We start from the raw sequence: 20407 nt of genomic DNA on the forward strand, positions 1-20407 counted from the left end.
GGCAAGATTGGGTTAGAATGTGTGAAGGTAGCGTAATGGTGAAGAGCATAGGCTTTGGAGTTGACAGACGTGAACCCTACTCCTGCCCTTGGGTTATATCACAGAATCTGTTTATTCATCTGTAAAATGGGGGTAATAATGATAGAGAATATGGTTGTTGGGAAGATTAAATGAATCAGTGTATCCAAGGATGTTTCCCCATTTATGGCCCATAGGGAACACTTGATAAATGGTAGCTACTACTCAGGGCTGGCTTCATGGGCATGTGACCTGTACAGGTGCACGGGGCACTGCTCTCAGAAGGGCCCTACGCTTGGGTAAATGCTTGCTGTCTCTGTCTTTAAAATTCTTCATAATTTTTGAACAAAAGGCCCTGCAGTTTATGTAGCCAGTCCTGCTACTTCTGGGCTGCAGTTGACCTCCACTCACTCATCTGACCCCACTTCTTACACGCCTCTCCCCTCTCTATTGCTTGTTGCTCCCCCCGCCCCATCTCTGAAGGGCCTGAGTAAAAAAAAGTAAGGATCATTCCTTTAGGAAAAGAACTGTGGTTCATGGCCTAAGAATATTCAAATATAGATGTCTTTTGTTGACTCCACTTTTAGAAGTCACTTATTAATGGTCTTTTAGAGCACATCACCTCTAAAGTCAAGTAGCAAAAATGAACCCAGGTGGAAAAGGATCCCCTGAATAACTGTGATTGAAGGCATCTGGGTGGAAAGTCTTCAACGGGCCGTGCCCCTCTGTCTCTGCCTTCCCTTTGCTCGTTATCAGACTCTCCCAGCCAGTGTTGGGCTACCTCTCTTTACCATCTGTCTCATAAAGGGTCCTGACTTGAGTTATTCCCAATAGCAGTGACCTCTGATTATTCAAAGAAGAGTTACCTAGAAAATATACTGTTTCTGTTTAGAGTTGGGAGCCTAAAGAGAGGCACAGGGCAGGCTACAGGCACACGCATGGCCTCACCTTCTGTGTGTGAATGAACACGATGAGCCCTGGCTTGAATCTGGATAAATCCTGTAGCAACTTGGGCCTCAGTGGCCTTGACTTATGATTTCTCAAGTTGTGTTCAAATCTAGCATTCTCAGACTAGCACATACTTATCATTTGCTAAATATCAACTTAGTGACAAGCAAGTTGTTTGGAAAATCAAAGACAGGTCTCCCATCAGAACTTGAGAAGTGCTGGAGTCCGCCTTCTTTATTGCAAAGGCCCCCGAGGCCTGCCCGGACCTCCGGGTTGCAGAGCGGCACGTTTAGAGATTAAGGTTGGTAGACTGGGATCTCTGCTCCAGGTAGGAACTAGGAGTTCAGCCTAGTTCCAGCCCCTTCGTATTCACAAGGGCCCCTGCTGGGCAAGAGGTGCCTATAGGCATATGGGACCCCATGGGCTATCTATATGTTCTTAGCTGAGAGCTGGAATTGGTAAATGTTCTCTCTAGGACTGAGAGAGGCATAGCTGAGAAGCAAAGTCGGGGTTGACTTCTTGGGAGAGTACCCTGTTTTGCTGCCTGTGTGTCATGTAAATGTTACCAGTCAGTGGACAGAGAACAGGAGGCAAGAGGGCAAACGTGGGTGGCGGTTGTAATTTGGAAAGTGTGAATGAGTACTTGGCTTCTTCATTAAATTTGCTGTTGATATAGTGAGGCTCCTCCTATGGATAAGATATCTGTATTTTAATATCTCAGACACCTGTCTTGCTTACTCAACTGGCGTAATCTGTGGCTCCTTTGGGTTGCTGACTGGTTGCTCGTCTTGAGATTTTGCAGGTGATTTGTTTGATATGGCCCTTCATACAGTGATTCTTAGAGTACAGCTAGTAATCCGACGAGGCCAACAAGCTGTCCCAGGTCACTTATTCTTCTTACATGTCAGGAACCAAGCCTCTCGAGGCTTCAGTATCGTTAAAGTCCTGCGGGTCACACCAAAGCCCACCAGCTCACTTTTCGGTACTTATACTGATGCGGCTGCTTCTGTCTTACAGGTGCTTACATCATGCCGAGCCTTCCTTGTCACAGCACGAATCCCCACCAAGGTAAGTGTTGATGAGTTTCCTCCTTCCAACACACACACACACACACACACACACACACACACACACACACACACACACACACACACACACACACACACACTGCAAAACGCACTCGCTTCTCAATTGCGTACACTTATGATTTAGGCCAGTGTGTCCAGAGTTCTCTTTGCACAACCTTATTTTCCTTCCTTCTCCCCAGAAAGCACCTAAACGTTTCGTCCTTTGCTCCCTCTCTGTGTTAAAGGCATCCCAAGAAAAGTGACGAAGCATTTCATGTTCCATATCCCCGAGGCTTGTGGATTTTAGTTATTTTTCTCTCTCAACTGGGGCAGGGTTTACACTTTCTTCAAGTCTAGTTCTTATTTCTTTGGGTCCAGTAACGGCCCATTTTTCTAAGGCTTTGACACGTGGGAAATGACCTTCATAACTCTACAGAGTGCATTACCGGGAACGTAGCCACCTAGCCCTCATTCATGGGCAGACTCTGGTGTTGCCTATGAAAAATAACACGGTGCCACTTGGTTCCTTAAAAGATCTAACATTTTCCATAAGATGTCCTTCGTTATAGGGTGCAAATTAACATTTGAACTGATAGCTCATGAATTAGGCATCATAATTGCTTCTTTTATTTTCTTTATGGTAACAGAAAGGTGTTGACTGATTTTATAGGATATGAACTCACCTGCCCACAAACCCATGGAAAATGGGGAAGGTTTGGGAGACGCTTTCAGCCTTGCTCCTATGTTTGTGCTGCAGTGTTATTTGCTCATTTTCTCAGTCCTTTCTTGCTTCTTAAAATTCAACATGTAGCCACTGTCCTGTGAATACCTACTTATGTGCTGGACACGGTGCTGTAATGCAGTGGACCTGGTAGGACTGACAAACTAATGATTTGCATGATTTTTGTTGAACTTTGAGAAGGTACCAACCCACTTTTTTTGCTAGTCAAAGGCCATACTGCCTTTTTTCTTTCTGATCATACAAATGCTAAATTTTATAAAGTTTCTCCGAGGAATGAGGCTTTGTATTATCCCACCCCTTTTGATAATATAAAGTGAGTCTTTATGTTTATAATGTGTTATAAGTGAAATCAGTCATTATATAAATGGTATTGGACTAAATTACCTATATGCTAAAGTACCTGAAGGCAGGATATAAGGAAGTGTTAACCATTATCCCACTGGTGAAAAATTAATTGTGGAAGGAAATTTTATGGGCTTGAGAAAATAGTCAAGCAGCCTATTGAGTAGAAGGCTCCTGAAAGATACGTTTACCCTAATTAAAAATGTTTTGACACAGCAGAAGGTGTATTACCTCTTGGGAAGTCATCTGCCTCCCTTCTGTTGCCCCCTCCTTGCTCTGCCCCTGAGGGAAGGCCCAGCTTCATCCCAAGATGTATATAACATCTCACATCGGCCTGGCTAGGGTAGTTTGGACATTGGTGCTGATTTCTGATATTGTCAGCATCACAAATAAAGGCAGATCTTCTTCCAAAGTGACCTGCCTGCAGAAGGCTGGTTTTCATGTGTCACAGTGCACCTTGGCCAAGAAGCAGAACCGGTGTCAATGACATTTTTCTGGGGAAATAATTATATTCAGAACAGTAATGTATGTACAACAGCCCCGATTTTCACATAGGTTTCTTCTCTTTTATTTGGGGGCTGATTAATTAAACATTTTCTTCTTTTGTCCTTTTATTGTTAAATGTACCACATACGCAGTCAAATGCACAAAATAGAAATGTATATCACCGTGATTAATTGCAAAGCAGATACCTCTGCAGTCACACGCAGATGAAGAAGTAGAACTTTGCCATTCCCTCCAGAAGGGGGGATGAGGGGGGCGGGTGATTGTCAAATCAGGGAAGGGTCTACAGAGAAGCTGGGCTGCAGGATCAGCCTGCGTCAACCAGGCAGATAAAGGGGTCTCCTGCTGGTCAGAGGTTTAGCAGTTTGCAAGAGCACAGTGTGTTTGGGGAGCTGAGATGTGGGCCCAGGACTGAGTAGGAGGCTGTGGAGGGAGGGAAATTGGTCAGAAAGATGGGCAGTCGTGACATGGGTTGCTGCATGTGGAACAGTTGGAGTTCCCGAAGGAGCATCACATAATCACATTTAGATTCGCTCTGTTGCCTCTTGGGTGGGGACTGTCTTGCTGAGGGTAGAGGCGGACCTTGGATGATTCCTTCCTCTTATCTAACTGATCACTTGTATCTGTGGTTCTCTCTCTCTCTTTTTTTTTTTTTTTTGCGGTACGCGGGCCTGTCACTGTTGTGGCCTCTCCCGTTGCGGAGCACAGGCTCCGGACGCGCAGGCTCAGCGGCCACGGCTCACGGGCCCAGCCGCTCCACGTCATGTGGGATCTTCCTGGACCGGGGCACGAACCCGCATCTCCTGCATCGGCAGGCGGACTCTCAACCACTGCGCCACCAGGGAAGCCCTGTGGTTCTCTCTTAAAGATGTCCTCAGGTCTTCCTGCAGCCTGCCTGTGTCTCAGCTTCCTAACTAGTCCCCCTGCCCCTCCTGCCCAGTGACATTCTTTAAACTGTCTTCCGGGTGGGCTGGAGTCAGGAGGGTCAGTGGTGGGAGCTGAGAACCAAGGCCTGTTAAAAAGAGCCATGGGTGAGATTAGAGAGAATGGCTTGAACCTTGCTGTGATGTCGGTCAGTGTGTCTCCATATCTCCCCTCCTCACCATTGATAAGAACCAGGGCTCCGATGAATCGCGTGCTCAGCCTGGCCCCTTACTCATCCCTGGAACTGCAGGGTCTGCTTCTCGTTTCTGTCTTGCCCTTGTTCTTTGAATGCCTCTCTGCCTTTGCAAATTCTTCTTCTGATGCCTGGATTTCCCTTTTCACTCCTTCTTTCTTTGACACACTTGAAGTCATTCTTCAGGGCCTAGCTGGAATGTCTCAGTGCTTTCCTGGTTCCCTGGCACTTTGCTTATTCCAGGGACAGCACTGAGGTGCAACAGAAGCATCCTAACTGACCTCCAACTAACCTCCCCCAGCCAAATTGACCAAAGCTGCCCAGGCTAGTCCTGATACACTGACTGATGCCAGCTGCATCTTCAGAGCCGCTAGGTTATAAGGGACTGTAGCTGTTTACACCTGTTCCCACCAGTTGTATGAGATGCCCACCAAGGGTCAGTGGTTTGCTTCCAAACCTATTCATAGCAGTTATAATTACAATAGTAAATTGTTAAAAAGATATTTTACATATCAATGAAATAGGCTGCAAAAGGAGAGAGTATCTGTGAAATACTGAATGTTGGTAAAATAATTCACTTTAAAAAATTACTGTCTTGTTAAGGACCGGACAACTGTTAAAGGCTGGGGGGTTGGGGGACATAATAATCTAGAGAACTTATGCCCTCACATTGCTTTCCCAGTGTCTTCAAGCTCTCACTCCATTTTAAAGAGCTTCAGTTGGAAGTTGTGTGTCCTGCGTTTACGGGTGTGGTCCACAGAGGAGATGCCACTGGAGGGCCAGACAATGGGACTTGACTCAAAGAAGAAAATTTGGCATTATGTCCAAGGCTAGCAGATGAAAGTGTTTATAAGTTTTAATTTGAAATAAATGAAGGTAGAGAGGTACTGTTTTTAGAGAATGATTCCCTGCTTGAAATGACTTTTCAAAATCCACCAAGTATAGATCTTGATAATGATAAGTGAGAAGACATCCACTCTAATGGAATGTTTAAAATGTGCCCCCGATGCTGCATGTAACCATGGGAGGACAAGATAAATGTCTCATTCCTCTTTCCAGTCCTGGCACACAGTGGGCCTTCCATAAATTCTACTGGTTGGCTGTGTGAATGACGAAAGAATGAATTATCTTTCTACCTCCAGCCCTCATCACCATCCTGGGGATTCAGGGGTTCTCTGTTCTAAAATTTATCTGATCAGATGTACAACATAGCACCAGCAGGCAGAACTAAGGGTCCTATGGGTTTGGTTCTGAATGGGTTCTTTTTCCATTACATTGCTAGTTTTTTTTTTTTAATTAATTTATTTATTTTTGGCTGCATTGGGCCTTCGTTGCTGCGCATGGGCTTTCTCTAGTTGCGGCGAGCAGGCTTCTCATTGCGGTGGCTTCTCTTATTGCAGAGCATGGGCTCTAGGCGCGTGGGCTTCAGTAGTTGTGGCACGTGGGCTCAGTAGTTGTGGCTCGCGGGCTCTAGAGCACAGGCTCAGTAGTGGCAGCGCACGGGCTTAGTTGCTCCATGGCATGTGGGATCTTCCCGGACCAGGGCTCGAACCCGTGTCCCTTGCATTGGCAGGCGGATTCTTAACCACTGCGCCACCAGGGAAGTCTCCACATTTCTCATTTTAAGACGAGAGGGTAAAATAAACTGATCCAACTCAGTTCTTCATTGTCTTTAGTACCAGGCCCTGTGACTGTTTGTACTGAGATGAGAGACTGAAAAACTGGGAGAAAGATTAGTGGCTGTTTTCCAGGAAAAATAGGCAAAGAGTGTGAGACTAGAGGTATTTTGAAGAAAAAGAAATGCTGATTACAGGAGAAGTGAGGAAGGGACACTTGTTATTAAAATGGAAAGGAAATAAATCATCATTTATGTATATACACACAGAGAGAGAGAAGACTTTAACTATGTGTGTTTCATTGAAACACAGATTAAAATTCCTAAATATTATATTCTTTTAAATCCATTCAAAATATGAACTTTAATGAAAGACAGTGGAAGGAAAGATGACTCCAGTAAGTGGTCAGAGGGTAACCCAAAGAGGTAAGGGTTTAGAGAGAAGGGAAAACAAACATTGTCTCTATCCTGATCTGATTTGCTGAAGCGACATCTTGAAATAAGAGAAAAAAAAGTCTATTTAGATGACTCCCTTCATCTATTCATTTCTCAGTAAATAAATACTGGAGTAGAAGTACAGAAACTTTCCATTGGGTTTGTCCTTGGATGAAATTTAAAAAGTCAGACTTGGAGTTTCCTTTTAGCCCTTTGGGAAAGTGAATAATGCTTTTCCTGAAATATGCTAGATCAAGGTCATGTTGTATTGAATGTATGGAGATATTAAACCAGCCTACCTTGAGAAGATGCCCAATGTTTTGTTTGCACTGGACTGTTTCTAATTGTAGCATTTTTACTTTGAATTATAGGTTTTAAAACCCTCATTACAGGTCTTTATTTCCCCCTCCTCCCTCAATTGCAGCTCGAGGTAACCTTCAGCTACCTGGAGATTCACGGTGTCCTGTGCAGCAAGCCAACTCAGGTGGGTGTGAATAACCTGTTTGTCATTACTGCAAGGTCAGAACCTTTCTTGAGTTTCTGACACCAGCTAATACCTTCTATTTGGTTCACTATTGAAAGTTTCTTGAGATAATGTGGAAAAACAAGGTAAGGGAAAATGGAAGTTTCTGCATGTGAGACTGAACAGGGGTTAGGTGGGAGGGGGCCGGGAATTTGTGATAAGGGAAACACGTTCTCCATAACTCAATTTGAAAAGAACAGTTAGCTCTTACGTTACCTGGCCATGTAAACATGAGAGTACCGTTCCTTAGAGATGTTGTACAAGTTACAGCAGTAACATTTCATAGCTGTTCTACAGTAATCTGTAAGATCTTTCTGGGAATAGAGTGATAAGTGAATCTTTTGGTATTAATAAAATGTAGATTTTTAACAACAGCTTTATTGAACTATAAGTAACGGGCAGCCAACTAAAGTGTACAGTTTGATAAGTTTTGACATGCAGACCCTTGAAACCATTACCACAGTCAAGATGCTGAATATACTCATCACCTCAAGGTTTTCTCAGGCATCTTAGTAAACATTCCTTCTTGCCTCCTCATTCATAATCATCTACAGGCATCTGCTCTCAGCACTATAGATTAGTTTGCATTTTCTAAAAATTCATACGAATGGAATCATACAGTGTGTGTACTATTGTCTGCCTTCTTTTAGCCAGTGTAATTATTTTGAGACTGATTAATTTTGTTGCATGTCTCAATAGCTCATTCCTTTTTATTGCTGAGTAGTGTTCCATTGTATGACTATATCACAGTTTGTTTATCCATCACCCACTGATGGACATTTGTGTTGTTTCCAGTTTTTGGCCGACAAGCAAAGGTGCAATGAACATTTATTTACAAATCTTTGATTGGACATTGGCTTTTATTTCCTGTGGGTAAATATCTAGGAGTGGAGTGGCTGAATTGTATGTATGTAAATGTATGTATGTATATAGTATAAATGTGTATGTAAACTTTTTAAGAAGCAGCTAAATTGTTTTCCGAAGTGGTTGTACCACTTTACGTTGCCACCAACATTGTGTAAGAGTTCCAGTTCCTTCACATCCTCCCAACACTGGTATGGTCAGCGTTTTAATTTTTTGCCATTTTAATAAATTTGTAGTGCTTTCTCATCTGTAGTTTTAATTTGCATTTCCCTAATGACTAAAGATGTGTGGAGCATCTTTTTATCTGCTTATCTGCTGTCATATATCTTTTTGGTTCAAGTGTCAGTTCAAATTTTTTGCCATTTAAAAAATTGAGTTGTTTTCTTATTAAGAGTTCTTTATATATTCTGAATACAAACCCTTTATCATATATGTGATTTGTACATATTTTCGCTCAGTCTGTGGCTTCTTTTTTCATTTTCTTTACAGTGCTTTTCAAAGAGTGGAAGTTTTAAATTTTGATGAAGTTCAATTTATCAGTATTTTCTTTTATGGATCATGCTGGTATCATATTGAATAAATCCTTGATTAACCTAAGGTCACAGATGTTCTATGTCTTCTAGGAGTTTTATAGCTCTGAGTTATACATTTAGGTCTATGATCCATTTTGAGGTAATTTTTGTGTATAAAGCAATATGTGGATCAGTTTTTTTTTCCCCATTATGTATAGTATTTTTACTTGTTCAAGTACCATTTGTTTGAAAGACTGTCATTTCCCCAGTGAACTGGCTTTCACTTTTGTTGAAGATCAATTGTTCACATAAATGTTGGTCTATTTCTGGACTCTGGTCCCTTTAATCCTGTCCCTTTGGTCTATTTGTCTATCCTTATGCTGCTCTCACACTGTCTTGATTACTGAGGCTGTTATAGTAAGACTTGAAATCAGATAGTGTGAGTCCTCTAACTTTGTTCTTTTTCAAAGTTGTTTTAGTGATTCTAGGTTCTTTGCAATTCCATATGAATTTTAGACTCAGCTCAGTTTCTACAAAAAGGTCTGCTGAGATTTTCATTGGGATTATATTAAATCTATAAATCAGCTTGGGACGAATTGACATCTTTTTTATAAGATTTTTTTTGCGGTACGCGGGCCTCTCACTGCTGTGGCCTCTCCCGTTGTGTTGCACAGGCTCCGGACGCGCAGGCTCAGCGGCCATGGCTCACGGGCCTAGCCGCTCTGCGGCATGTGGGATCTTCCCGGACCGGGGCACGAACCCGTGTCCCCTGCATCGGCAGGCAGACTCTCAACCACTGCGCCACCAAGGAAGCCCAGAACAGATACTCTTGATTTACTTCTATCTTTGAGAGAAAGCATCATTCTTTTTCCATTAAGTGTGATTTTAGCTGTTGGTTTTCATAGATGCCCTTTATCTGCTTGAGGAAGTTCTCTTTTATTCCTAGTTTGCTGAAAGTTTGTATTAGGAATTATTGTTTTATACGATTATTGTGTGCTTTTCTTTTGTTAATATGGTAAATTTTATTGATTTTTCAAATATTAAATCAACCTTTCCTTCCTGAGATTAACCCCACTTGGTTCTGATGTATTGCTCATTTTATATATTGTTGGATTTCATTTTTTAAAATTTCGTGAAGGAACTTTGCAACTATGTTAATGAGACTTATTGGCTGTAATTCTCTCTCTCTGTCTTTTAAAATGTTTAATCTTCTTTCTGTATTAGAGCAATCATGGTATCATGGAATGACTTGGGAATTAGTCCCCCCTCTTCAATTGTTTTTAGAAAATTCTATGTAGTCTTGGTGTTAATTCTTCTTTAAATGTTTGGTTGAATTTCCAGTGAAGTCATCTGGGCCTGGAGTTCTCTCTTAGGGAAGGTTTTTAACTACAAATTCAGTTTCTCTAATAGATATGGATACATTCATATTTTTTTTCTTGAGTGAGCTTTGGTAGTTTGTGTCTCCTAAGAAATTTATACATTTCATCTCGCTTGTCATATTTATTGGTATAAAGTTGTTCATAGTATCCACTTGTTATCCTTTAAATATCTGTAGAATATCATTCCTGATATTGATAATTTGGTTCTTCTCTGTTTTCTTTTCCATGTCAGTCTGGCTAGAGGTTTATCAATTCTTTTGATCTTCTCAAAGAACTTTCTTTTCAGTTGCATTAGTTTTTCTCTATTGATTTCATTGATTGTTTTCTATTTCAGTGATTCTTACTCTGATCTTTTTATTTCCTTCCTTCTACTTATGTTTTTTTTGTTTTTAAAACTCTAAAGAAAATGTGTGTGTGTGTGTGTGTGTGTGTGTGAGAGAGAGAGAGAGAGAGAGAGAGAGAGAGAGAGTGTGCGTAGTTTGCTGATAGCATTCTTACTCTGATCTTTTTATTTCCTTCCTTCTACTTATGTTTTTTTTGTTTTTAAAACTCTAAAGAAAATGTGTGTGTGTGTGTGTGAGAGAGAGAGAGAGAGAGAGAGTGTGCGTAGTTTGCTGATAGCATTCGTAAAAGAAATTGTCAAAATCATCACTTTATGTTGATTGAGATTACATACAAATCCTTGGAACTTTTCCATAGTCCATCTTAGAGCAATGTTTTATCCTATGTTTATCATTCTCCAAGAACTGGCGTTTGGAAGAAAAATTACAGCACCATATATTTGCCCAAGTGGGCAAACATATGCAGGAGTGAGTGATAACTCATGAATGATGACATAACCAGGGCCTTCTTGATGGTCTTAATTCAGGAATGTTTATGTTTATGATTTCGGGGTTGGGATGGGAATAGAAGGGCGCTATTGAAATGCCAGTGCCAAGGTTATATTCAGAATATGATTAGACTGTGGTATTTAATTATGAGAAAGGATGTTGATATAGCAAGACTAATTTTCCCATGTGGCTGCTGGAACTGCTCTTACCACACTTGTGGTCCTGTCCGTTCAATATGTCCAGCATTCAGAGGAACTGGGTGTAAAGCAATCCACCTTAGTCCCATGGAGCTGTGGTTGTAAGTACCACAAAAATAGCGCTACAACATGACCTCAGTTTGACTTTGTCCCATGGTACGGACCTTGGGAATGAAATTACTATATAGTGAAACAGTGGTACTACTTCACAGAGGAGCTAGCAATCCAGACACTTGGAATACGAGTCACTTAGTGGTATTCAAAATTTGATGTTTCAAAATTGCCTATGGTGCTTTTTAAAAATACTCATACCTCAGCTATTGGGTTTAAGACAGGCTACAAGGATGTATTGTACTACATAGGAAATATAGCCAATATTTTCTAATAACTATAAATGGAGTGTAACCTTTAAAAATTGAATAAAAAATCAAAAAGATACTGTTACATCCAGCAGCTCTACCCCACCCTGCTGCCACACACACACACACACACACACACACACTTTCTCACTCTCACACACACACACACACACACACACACACACACACACACTCATGACAGTTAGGCTTCGATATGTCTGGGGTGGGCATTTGATTCTGTTGTGTCCCAGAGGTTGAGAATGAATAACCTGTGTAACCTCAGGACCCTTGCCATCTCTGGTTTTGATTTTTTCTGATGTGAAATCATAAGGATGATCGTGTCTGCCTGTGGCACTTGCAGTCTAGCCTTGATTAGAACATTTTTTTTCTGATGTTCTCTGGGGTTTATTAACTTCTCTGTCCTTGCTATTTTTATCATTATTTCATTACAGTTTGTAAATTCCATCAAATGCCAGGGGGTATACACAGTTCATGGTATATGAGTGAGAGTGAGTGAACGTGTTATTGAGTTTGTGAAATGTGATTTTACTATTGCTCTTTTCCTCTTTCTTGTGAAAATGGGGGAGACCTTCATCTTACTTTACAAGTCTCCTTGCCATCACACTTTCTGGTGTTCAAGTTCTCTTGCTGTCACAGTCAATAAATAGAGACCAACAGTTGTATAGTTTTATAGTTATAGAATTTTTGGACCTTTTTTTGTACAACTGAAGTACCTGCTAAAAATTTTTTTTTTAATTATAAGTTAATTATTTGCTACGTCATAGAACAATTTTGGTAAACCACCCCTGGCTGTTTTTGTTAGAAGAAAGAAAAACACTTTACAGATCTGTTGGCTTGGGTTTAGTAAAAAGTGCTTTTCTTGGACTTCCCTGGTGGTGCAGTTGTTAAGAATCTACCTGCCAATGCAGGGGATAGTGGTTCGATCCCTGGTCCAGGAAGATCCCACATGCTGTGGAGCAACTAAGCCCATGCGCCACAACTACCGAGACTGTGCTCTAGAGCCCGTGAGCCACAACTACTGAGCCCACGCACCTCAACTACTGAAGCCCCCGCACTGTAGGGCCCACATGCTGCAACTACTGAGACTGCGTGCTGCAGCTACTGAAGCCCACGGGCCTAGAGCCCATGCTCTGCAACAAGAGAAGCCACCGCAAATAGAAGCCCACGCACCGCAACAAAGAGTAGGTCCCGCTTGCCGTAACTAGAGAAAGCCGGTGCGCAGCAACGAAGACCCAACGCAGCCGCACCCCCTCCCCCCCCCCAAAATACAAAACTTAAAGGTTAGTCAGGTGGTTCTACCTTAAAACAAGAGGCAGAGTGGGCTTGGAAACTTGAGTCTTAAATAGGATACTAGGGCTTATATCACTATTATTTTAAATGTGTATTGGTTGTCATGAATTATGTTCTGCTAGGTGTCTAAGCAAAAATTGTTTCAAACATTCTATTTTTCCCCAGCTGAAATAGGAGGGAAAGAGATATTTGAGAGGGAGTTCTTTTTCCTGATGAAATGATTTACTGTGTTGGTCTCACCTCTATCACTTTGTTGTAATTCTTTACATTATGCAAAGGTGGTGACACATTATGCAGGGCTGGATGAATGCTTTTATGTGAAGTTGAATTTAAAGGCCTCATTTCTTCCCACCTGTCACCTTTTCTTCTTCCGTGTCATTCTATTCAATCCTGTGCAATTAAGGATGATTAGATGTTAAGATTAAGTGGAATTAGAATAAGCTAATTACTAATTACTCATACCCAAACTGTGAACTGAATAGATGCACTAGATGTGAAGAAAGAAGAAGTACCTTATAGTGAAAAATATAATTACCTGTGGTGGGAAGGTAGGGGGTGGGGTGTGGAACATAGATAAGGTGGCTGCATCCCAAAGTATCTGGCTTTTTAAAACATACATTTGCCCAGATAGGTGCCTATAAAATATCTGAGCCTCATTTCATAAAGCAGTTTTAGTCTTACTTAAGACACCTCACTGAAGTGTTGCATCAGTAAATACCTCCAAGTACAATAATGCTTGCTGCCTCTTTGGGGGTAAATATCTCTTGGACCAGCTTCTACAAGACCGGGGCAATCTTTTGTCTAGAGAATTTCAAAGGCAGTGCCATTAATTCCTTGAGGGATGAATGTGCTGAGAATTAGGATTAAAAAATGTTTTTTATATAGGGAGCCAACTAACTGGTACAAAGGTGGTATGTATTAAATACCTGTTAACAGATTCTCCTAGGGGTACTTACGAAGAAGTAACATTTTAAGGACTCAGATCACTGAAGTCTTTTTCTTTGATCTCATCATTTTGACAAATAGATTGGATTGCTTGTTCTTTTAACATAAACACTCTGAAAGACAGATTATTTTTTTAAAATTCAGCTAATCATGGGACAACCTAAAGCAAATCTAAAAGCTTCTTTGTCAATCCAGTTGGCTAATCGCACATTAAGGGTAGTGTTTCCCCATCATATTTTTGTACAAATTAAGTAACAACAGGAGGTAAATGTATAAGGATATTTGGATGCAGTGATCATCAAAAGGCCTGAATTGTACATGAATATTTTTGAGATCCAAGATAATAAATAGTATTTTTTTTTAAAAAGAGTGATTGAAGTCAGTTCTTTTTATTTGGAACGTGTTTATAATCAACCTGTCTTCCCTTTTGTGACCTGCCCTTTTTGTCAGGTTGTTTTATACTTACTTGTAAGACTAGCTATATGACCTCAGTTCAGCATTTTTGGACATCTCCAGCAGTTACTATAGGAATGAGTCTCGCCTAGCATGAACGTTATTACTTTGTTCCCTTTGTATAATCCTTTCCAAGTATCCTGTCTTCTTAGAATAGTTGAAGCTTTTATAAGCACTTGATTTTTCTTTTGTTATCAGGCAAAAGGTTTCACCATTTTACTTAAACATCTCATGATGTGTCTTGTTTTTAAAACACATTTTACAAAAAAGTGACTATTGGGTTATCCTCCGGTGCTCACTGAAGGAGGTATTCTTACTTACACTGGATGCTAGGGATGTGACAGACTTTGTAAGTCAAGATGAAATCTTGGTAAAAGGAGAACTCACCTGCAAATGTGGCTATTCAGTTTCCATCACCGGGGGTGGGGGTGGGGGTGGTGGTCTGTTTGAATCTGCAGTTTGGCCCTTAGAAACTTGCTTCAGTTTCTGGACGTTTCTGACAAACTAACCACCCTCTACCCAAACAGTTCTTTCAGTCTTAAGGTTAAGAGCATTATTTTAAGGAAGTGCTTCTTAAGAAGCTGGTATTGTATTAGTATCTATCAGCGTGAGTACAGAAGTTCCCCCTTAACCGCAGTTTCACTTTCTGTGGTTTCAGTTACCTGTGGTCAACTATGGTTGGAAAATGGAAAAATCCAGAAATAAACAATTCAAAAATCTTAAATTTCATGCTGCTCTGAGTAGCATGATGAAATCTTACGCTGTCCTGCCCCTTCCCACCCAGGACTTGAATCATCTTTTCATCCAGCGTTTCCCACCCATTACTCATTTAGTAGCCAGCTAGGTTATCAGATCTGCTGTTGTGGTATTTCAGTGCTTGTGTTGAAATAACCCTTATTTTACTTAATAATGGCCCCAAAGCACAAGAGTCATGACACGGGCAATTTGGAAGTGCCAAAGAGAAGCCATAAAGTGCTCCCTTTAAGAGAAAAGGTGAAAGTTCTTGATTAATAAGGAAAGAAAAACATTTGTATGCTGAGGATGCTAAGATCTATGGCAAGACTGAATCTTCTATCTGTGAAATAGTGAAGCAGGAAAAAGAAATTTGTGCGAGTTTTGCTGTTGCACCTCAAATTGCCGAAGTTATGACCACAAAGTGTGATAACTGCTTAATTAAGATGAACAAAGGTATTAAAGGAAATCATCAACAGAGTGAAAAGACAACCTACTGAATGGGAGAAAATATTTGCAAATGATATGACCGATAAGGAGTTAATATCCAACATATATAAACAGCTTATACAACTCAACATCAAAAAAACAAACAACCTGATTAAAAACTGGGCATAAGACGTGAATAGACATTTTTCCAAAGAGGAAATGCAGATGGCAAAAAGACACATGAAAAGATGCAAAACATCGTTAATCATCAGGGAAATGCAAATCAAAACAATGAGATACACCTCATACCTGACAGAATGGCTGTCATCAAAAAGAACACAAATAACAAATACTGGCAAGGATGTGGAGAAGAGAGAGAACCCGTGTACGTGATTGGTGGGAATGTAAATTGGTGCAGCCCCTGTAGAAAACAGTATGGAGGTTTCTCAAAAAAACTAAAAATATAACTACCTTATGATCAGCAGTTTCAGTCCTGGGTATATATCCTAAAAACCCAAAAACACTAATTTGAAAAGACACATGTACCCCAGTGTTCATAGCAGCACTGTTTACAATAGCCAAGATATGGAAGCAGCCTAAGTATTCACCAACAGATGAATGGATAAAGAAGATGTGGTATGTGTACGTACACACACACACACACACACACACACACACACACACACACACACAGAGGAATACTACTCAGCCATAAAAAAGAATGAAATTTTGCCTTTTGCAGCAGCATGGTTGGACTTGGAGGGCATCATGCTAAGTGAAATAAATCAGACAGAGAAAGACAAATACTGTGTGATACCACTTATATGTGCAATCTCAGAAATACAACAAAATAGCAAATATAACAAAAAAGAAAGACTCACAGATATAGAGAACAAACTAGTGGTTACCAGTGGGGAGAGGGAAGGGGAAGGGGCAATGTATGAGCAGGGGATTAAGAGGTACAACTATTAGGTAGAAAATAAGCTACAAGAATATATTGTACAACACAGGAAGGAATATAGCTAATATTTTTATAATAAGTATAAATGGAGTATAAACTTTAAAAATTGTGAATCACTGTCTTGTATACCTGTTACTTATATAATATGTACATCAATACTTCAATTACAAAAAATGGAAAAGGCATTAAATTTATACAGTAAGATGTTTTGAGAGAGACCACATTCACATAAATTTTATTATAGTGTATTGTTATAATTGTTCTATTTTATTATTAGTTAATTGTTGTTAATCTCTTAGTATGCCTAATTTATAAATTAAACTATCACAGGCATGTATGTATAGGAAAAAACAGCATATATAGGGTTCGGTGCTATCTGAGGTTTCAGGCTTCCATTGGGGGTCCTAGAATGTTTCCCCACGGCTAAGGGGGGACTGCCGTATATAGTTTACATTATTTAAAATAAAAAAATCGAAGGAATTGGATCCATTATTAAGCAGTGTCCAACCTGGTTGTTGCAGATGGTTGTGGAAACTGAGAAGTGCAGCATCTCCCTGAAGATGGCATCACCTGAGGACGTGAGCGAGGTGCTGGCACACATCGGCACCAGCCTGCGGAAGATCTTCCCTGGCTTCTCCCCATTGTGAGTTCTCCCGCGGGAGGGTGAGGAGAGCAGAGACCTGGTCTCTCCCTCAAACTGAAAACAGCCTTTCTCTTGCCCCTTCACTTGGTTCCTCTCTCATACTTTCTTCTTCTCTTAAACATTACATGTTACAACCCTCTCTCAAACCTTTGTGTTTTATGTCTGAGATTTTCTGTATGGCTGCTCTTTATTTTTATACTTTTTGATTCAATTTTTTTAACATCTTTATTGGGGTATAATTGCTTTACAGTGGTGTGTTAGTTTCTGCTTTTTAACAAAGTGAATCAGTTATACATATACATATGTTCCCATATCCCTCTTGCATCTCCCTCCCTCCCACCCTCCCTATCCTACCCCTCTAGGTGGTCACAAAGCACCGAGCTGATCTCCCTGTGCTATGCGGCTGCTTCCCACTAGCTGTCTATTTTACGTTTGGCAGTGTATATATGTCCATGCCACTCTCTCACTTTGACACAGCTTACCCTTCCCCCTCCCCATATCCTCAAGTCCATTCTCAAGTAGATCTGTGTCTTTATTCCCGTCCTACCCCTAGGTTCTTCATGACATTTTTTTTTTCTCTTAGATTCCATGTATATGTGTTAGCATATGGTATTTGTCTTTCTCTTTCTGACTTACTTCACTCTGTATGACAGACTCTAGGTCCATCCACCTCACTACAAATAACTCAATTTCGTTTCTTTTTATGGCTGAGTAATATTCCATTGTATATATGTGCCACATCTTCTTTATCCATTCATCCGATGATGGACACTTAGGTTGCTTCCATCTCCTGGCTATTGTAAATAGAGCTGCAATGAACATTTTGGTACATGACTCTTTTTGAATTCTGGTTTTCTCAGGGTATATGCCTAGTAGTGGGATTGCTGAGTCGTATGGTAGTTCTATTTGTAGTTTTTTAAGGAACCTCCATACTGTTCTCCATAGTGGCTGTACCAATTCACATTCCCACCAGCAGTGCAAGAGTGTTCGCTTTTCTCCACACCCTCTCCAGCATTTATTGTTTCTAGATTTTTTGATGATGGCCATTCTGACCGGTGTGAGATGATATCTCATTGTAGTTTTGATTTGCATTTCTCTAATGACTAATGATGTTGAGCATTCTTTCATGTGTTTGTTGGCAGTCTGTATATCTTCTTTGGAGAAATGTCTATTTAGGTCTTCTGCCCATTTTTGGATTGGGTTGTTTGTTTTTTTGTTATTGAGCTGCGTGAGCTGCTTGTAAATTTTGGAGATTAATCCTTTGTCAGTTGCCTCATTTGCAAATGTTTTCTCCCATTCTGAGGGTTATCTTTTGGTCTTGTTTACGGTTTCCTTTGCTGTGCAAAAGCTTTTAAGTTTCATGAGGTCCCATTTGTTTATTTTTGTGTTTATTTCCATTTCTCTAGGAGGTGGGTCAGAAAGGATCTTGCTGTGATTTGTGTCATAGAGAGTTCTGCCTCTGTTATATGGCTGCTCTTTAAAGAGCTGGAGTGATGAAGGGATTTGGCAATCCTCTGACCTCCACTCCTAAGACTAAAACAGAAGCCTTTTTAATGTAACCTGAGATTTACCCTAGTGTGAATTTTACTCACAGCTATTAGCAGAATGCCAGGAGCTGCATGCTTTGAAAGGAAGGCAGTGAGTGTTAATGAAGAGTGAGAGTGCTTCATTTTCCTTATTTTTTTCTGTTCAGTAAGAGGAAACTTAAAAAGCCAAAACTGAACATCAAAATTAGCCTCTTTCATTTTCCTCTCACGTTTCTGGAATACACATTAAGGATATGAGTACATTTTGTCTGTACATGTCCTCATATTTTTTTTTTTGTCAAGCATTTTAAACCAGGATTCTGTGCTTGGGTAACAGAGTTTGAACATAGGGAATGTGTAGCTTGTTGGAAAGGGGGAGATAAATTGGCTGAGGTGGAAAGGCAGAGAGATCCTTATGTCAGAAAGCTCCCTAAAATAATAGCGCATATTCAGAATACCTTCCTGATGGAAGAAGATAATACACAGATTGCAGGAAATCCCTGCTGAGGAAGCCATGAAACCTCTCATAGAGCACAGAGATGGGTAGCTGTGTGCCTTGGTTGGTGGGGGCCGGAGGGGAATTCGGGGCACTGTTGTCCTTCATGGAACGTGTCCCTACACTGCTGCTGCCTGTAAATTAGGAGGCAAAGCAGCAGGCAAACCCGGCCTTCGTGTCTTTCAAACCTTTTTGGTGAGCGGAAAGTGGCTTCTGGGGGATAGGAGCTTCCCTTCAGTCTCTTCGGCTTCAGGAGACCTGCTTGGTCCTTCTCACAGCTCTTCCCTGGTCCCTTCCCTCCCTTCACACACCACAGTGGAGGGGCTGGCCCTGTGCTTTCTGGCTGTTCAGAAAGGGCTTCCTCCTTCCTGCAGCTGAAGTCACCTTGTGCTGCTATGAGGATCCAGGTAGCTGGTTGCCGAGGGAGCTAAGTGGTCCCAGCCCCATCCCAGCGGAGTGGAGCGGGGAGCTGGGGCTCCATCTCCATTCTGAGGTGTCTGAAAGGCCGGCTGTCTCTGGTCTCGTGTGTGTGGAGGGGACGCGAGGGCCGGGACGGGTGTTGGGATGAGGTGAGGCATGGCAGTGGGGAAGTACCCAGAGCAAAACAGCCTCAGGAATGCTTTCCATACCATCCTTAGAGCCGCCAGAGAACTGTCCGGGGTAATCAGGAGATAGCAGTAATTACACAACCCATTTTCCTGAAACTGCACTTGAGTAATGTGACTTTGGACACAGGGTTCCTTCCAGAGCGTCTTTCCTTTCATTCCAAATCAACACCGATGGAATAAGAAAATTATTAAGTACAGCCTTATTCAGCAAGGGCTTATAAGACCCTCAGAGTGATAGTTAGAATCTCTGTTTTCTTTAAAAGGCAACTTTGTCTAATGCTCTAGGGATTTGTCGTGGGGGGGGAGATTATCGGTTTTATTTTTGGTTTGGATTCTCCCATTTTTTTTTCCTGGAGAAAGTTGTGTACGAAAAGTGCTTTCTCTTTTCTCTTCCATTTAACTTCTTGTTAAAATGTTTAGGCAGCAAATATTAAACCACAAGTCTTAAATACGCAGCCCCATTTCTAGAGAGGCTGTTACCTCTAGAGAGGTTTCTAAATCCATGACCCTCCACCTCACCCTGATTTTCATTTCAGTCCCCCAGCTGCTTCTCAGGCATCTCCACAAGGATGTCCCCACGCACCTCACGCTTCGTATGTCCCAAACGGAACTCCTTACTGTTTCCCCTAAAACCTCCCCGTATTGGATATTCTATCTCAGTGGGTGGCTTCTTCATTTACATAGTCTCCCGAGTGAAAAGCTGAGCTGCTTTGACTTCTTGTTCCTTACTTGCCCATCTAATTAGTTGCCAAGCTCTTTTGCTTCTGTCTTAATAGCTCTTTGGTCCTTTGTCTTTCTTCTCACTTGCCCAGTGCAGCATCTTTCTAGCTAGTTTCTCTGTCTCTAGTTCT

At 41.2% G+C, this 20407-nt stretch overlaps 1 protein-coding gene across 1 annotated transcript in view; it reads left to right on the forward strand.

The window, feature by feature from the left end:
• CARMIL1 (capping protein regulator and myosin 1 linker 1) overlaps nt 1-20407 on the forward strand; it is a 321444-nt gene that overhangs the window by 116663 nt on the left and 184374 nt on the right. Inside the window, exons 2-4 of the mRNA XM_060023517.2 lie at nt 1984-2034; nt 7213-7272; nt 16805-16926. Of these exons, the coding sequence (XP_059879500.1) occupies nt 16805-16926 (122 nt within the window). The 5' untranslated portion in view covers nt 1984-2034; nt 7213-7272. The remainder of the gene's footprint in view (nt 1-1983; nt 2035-7212; nt 7273-16804; nt 16927-20407) is intronic.

The sequence above is a fragment of the Delphinus delphis genome, chromosome 10, assembly GCF_949987515.2.
Source record: "Delphinus delphis chromosome 10, mDelDel1.2, whole genome shotgun sequence".
NCBI classification, from domain to species: Eukaryota; Metazoa; Chordata; class Mammalia; order Artiodactyla; family Delphinidae; genus Delphinus; species Delphinus delphis.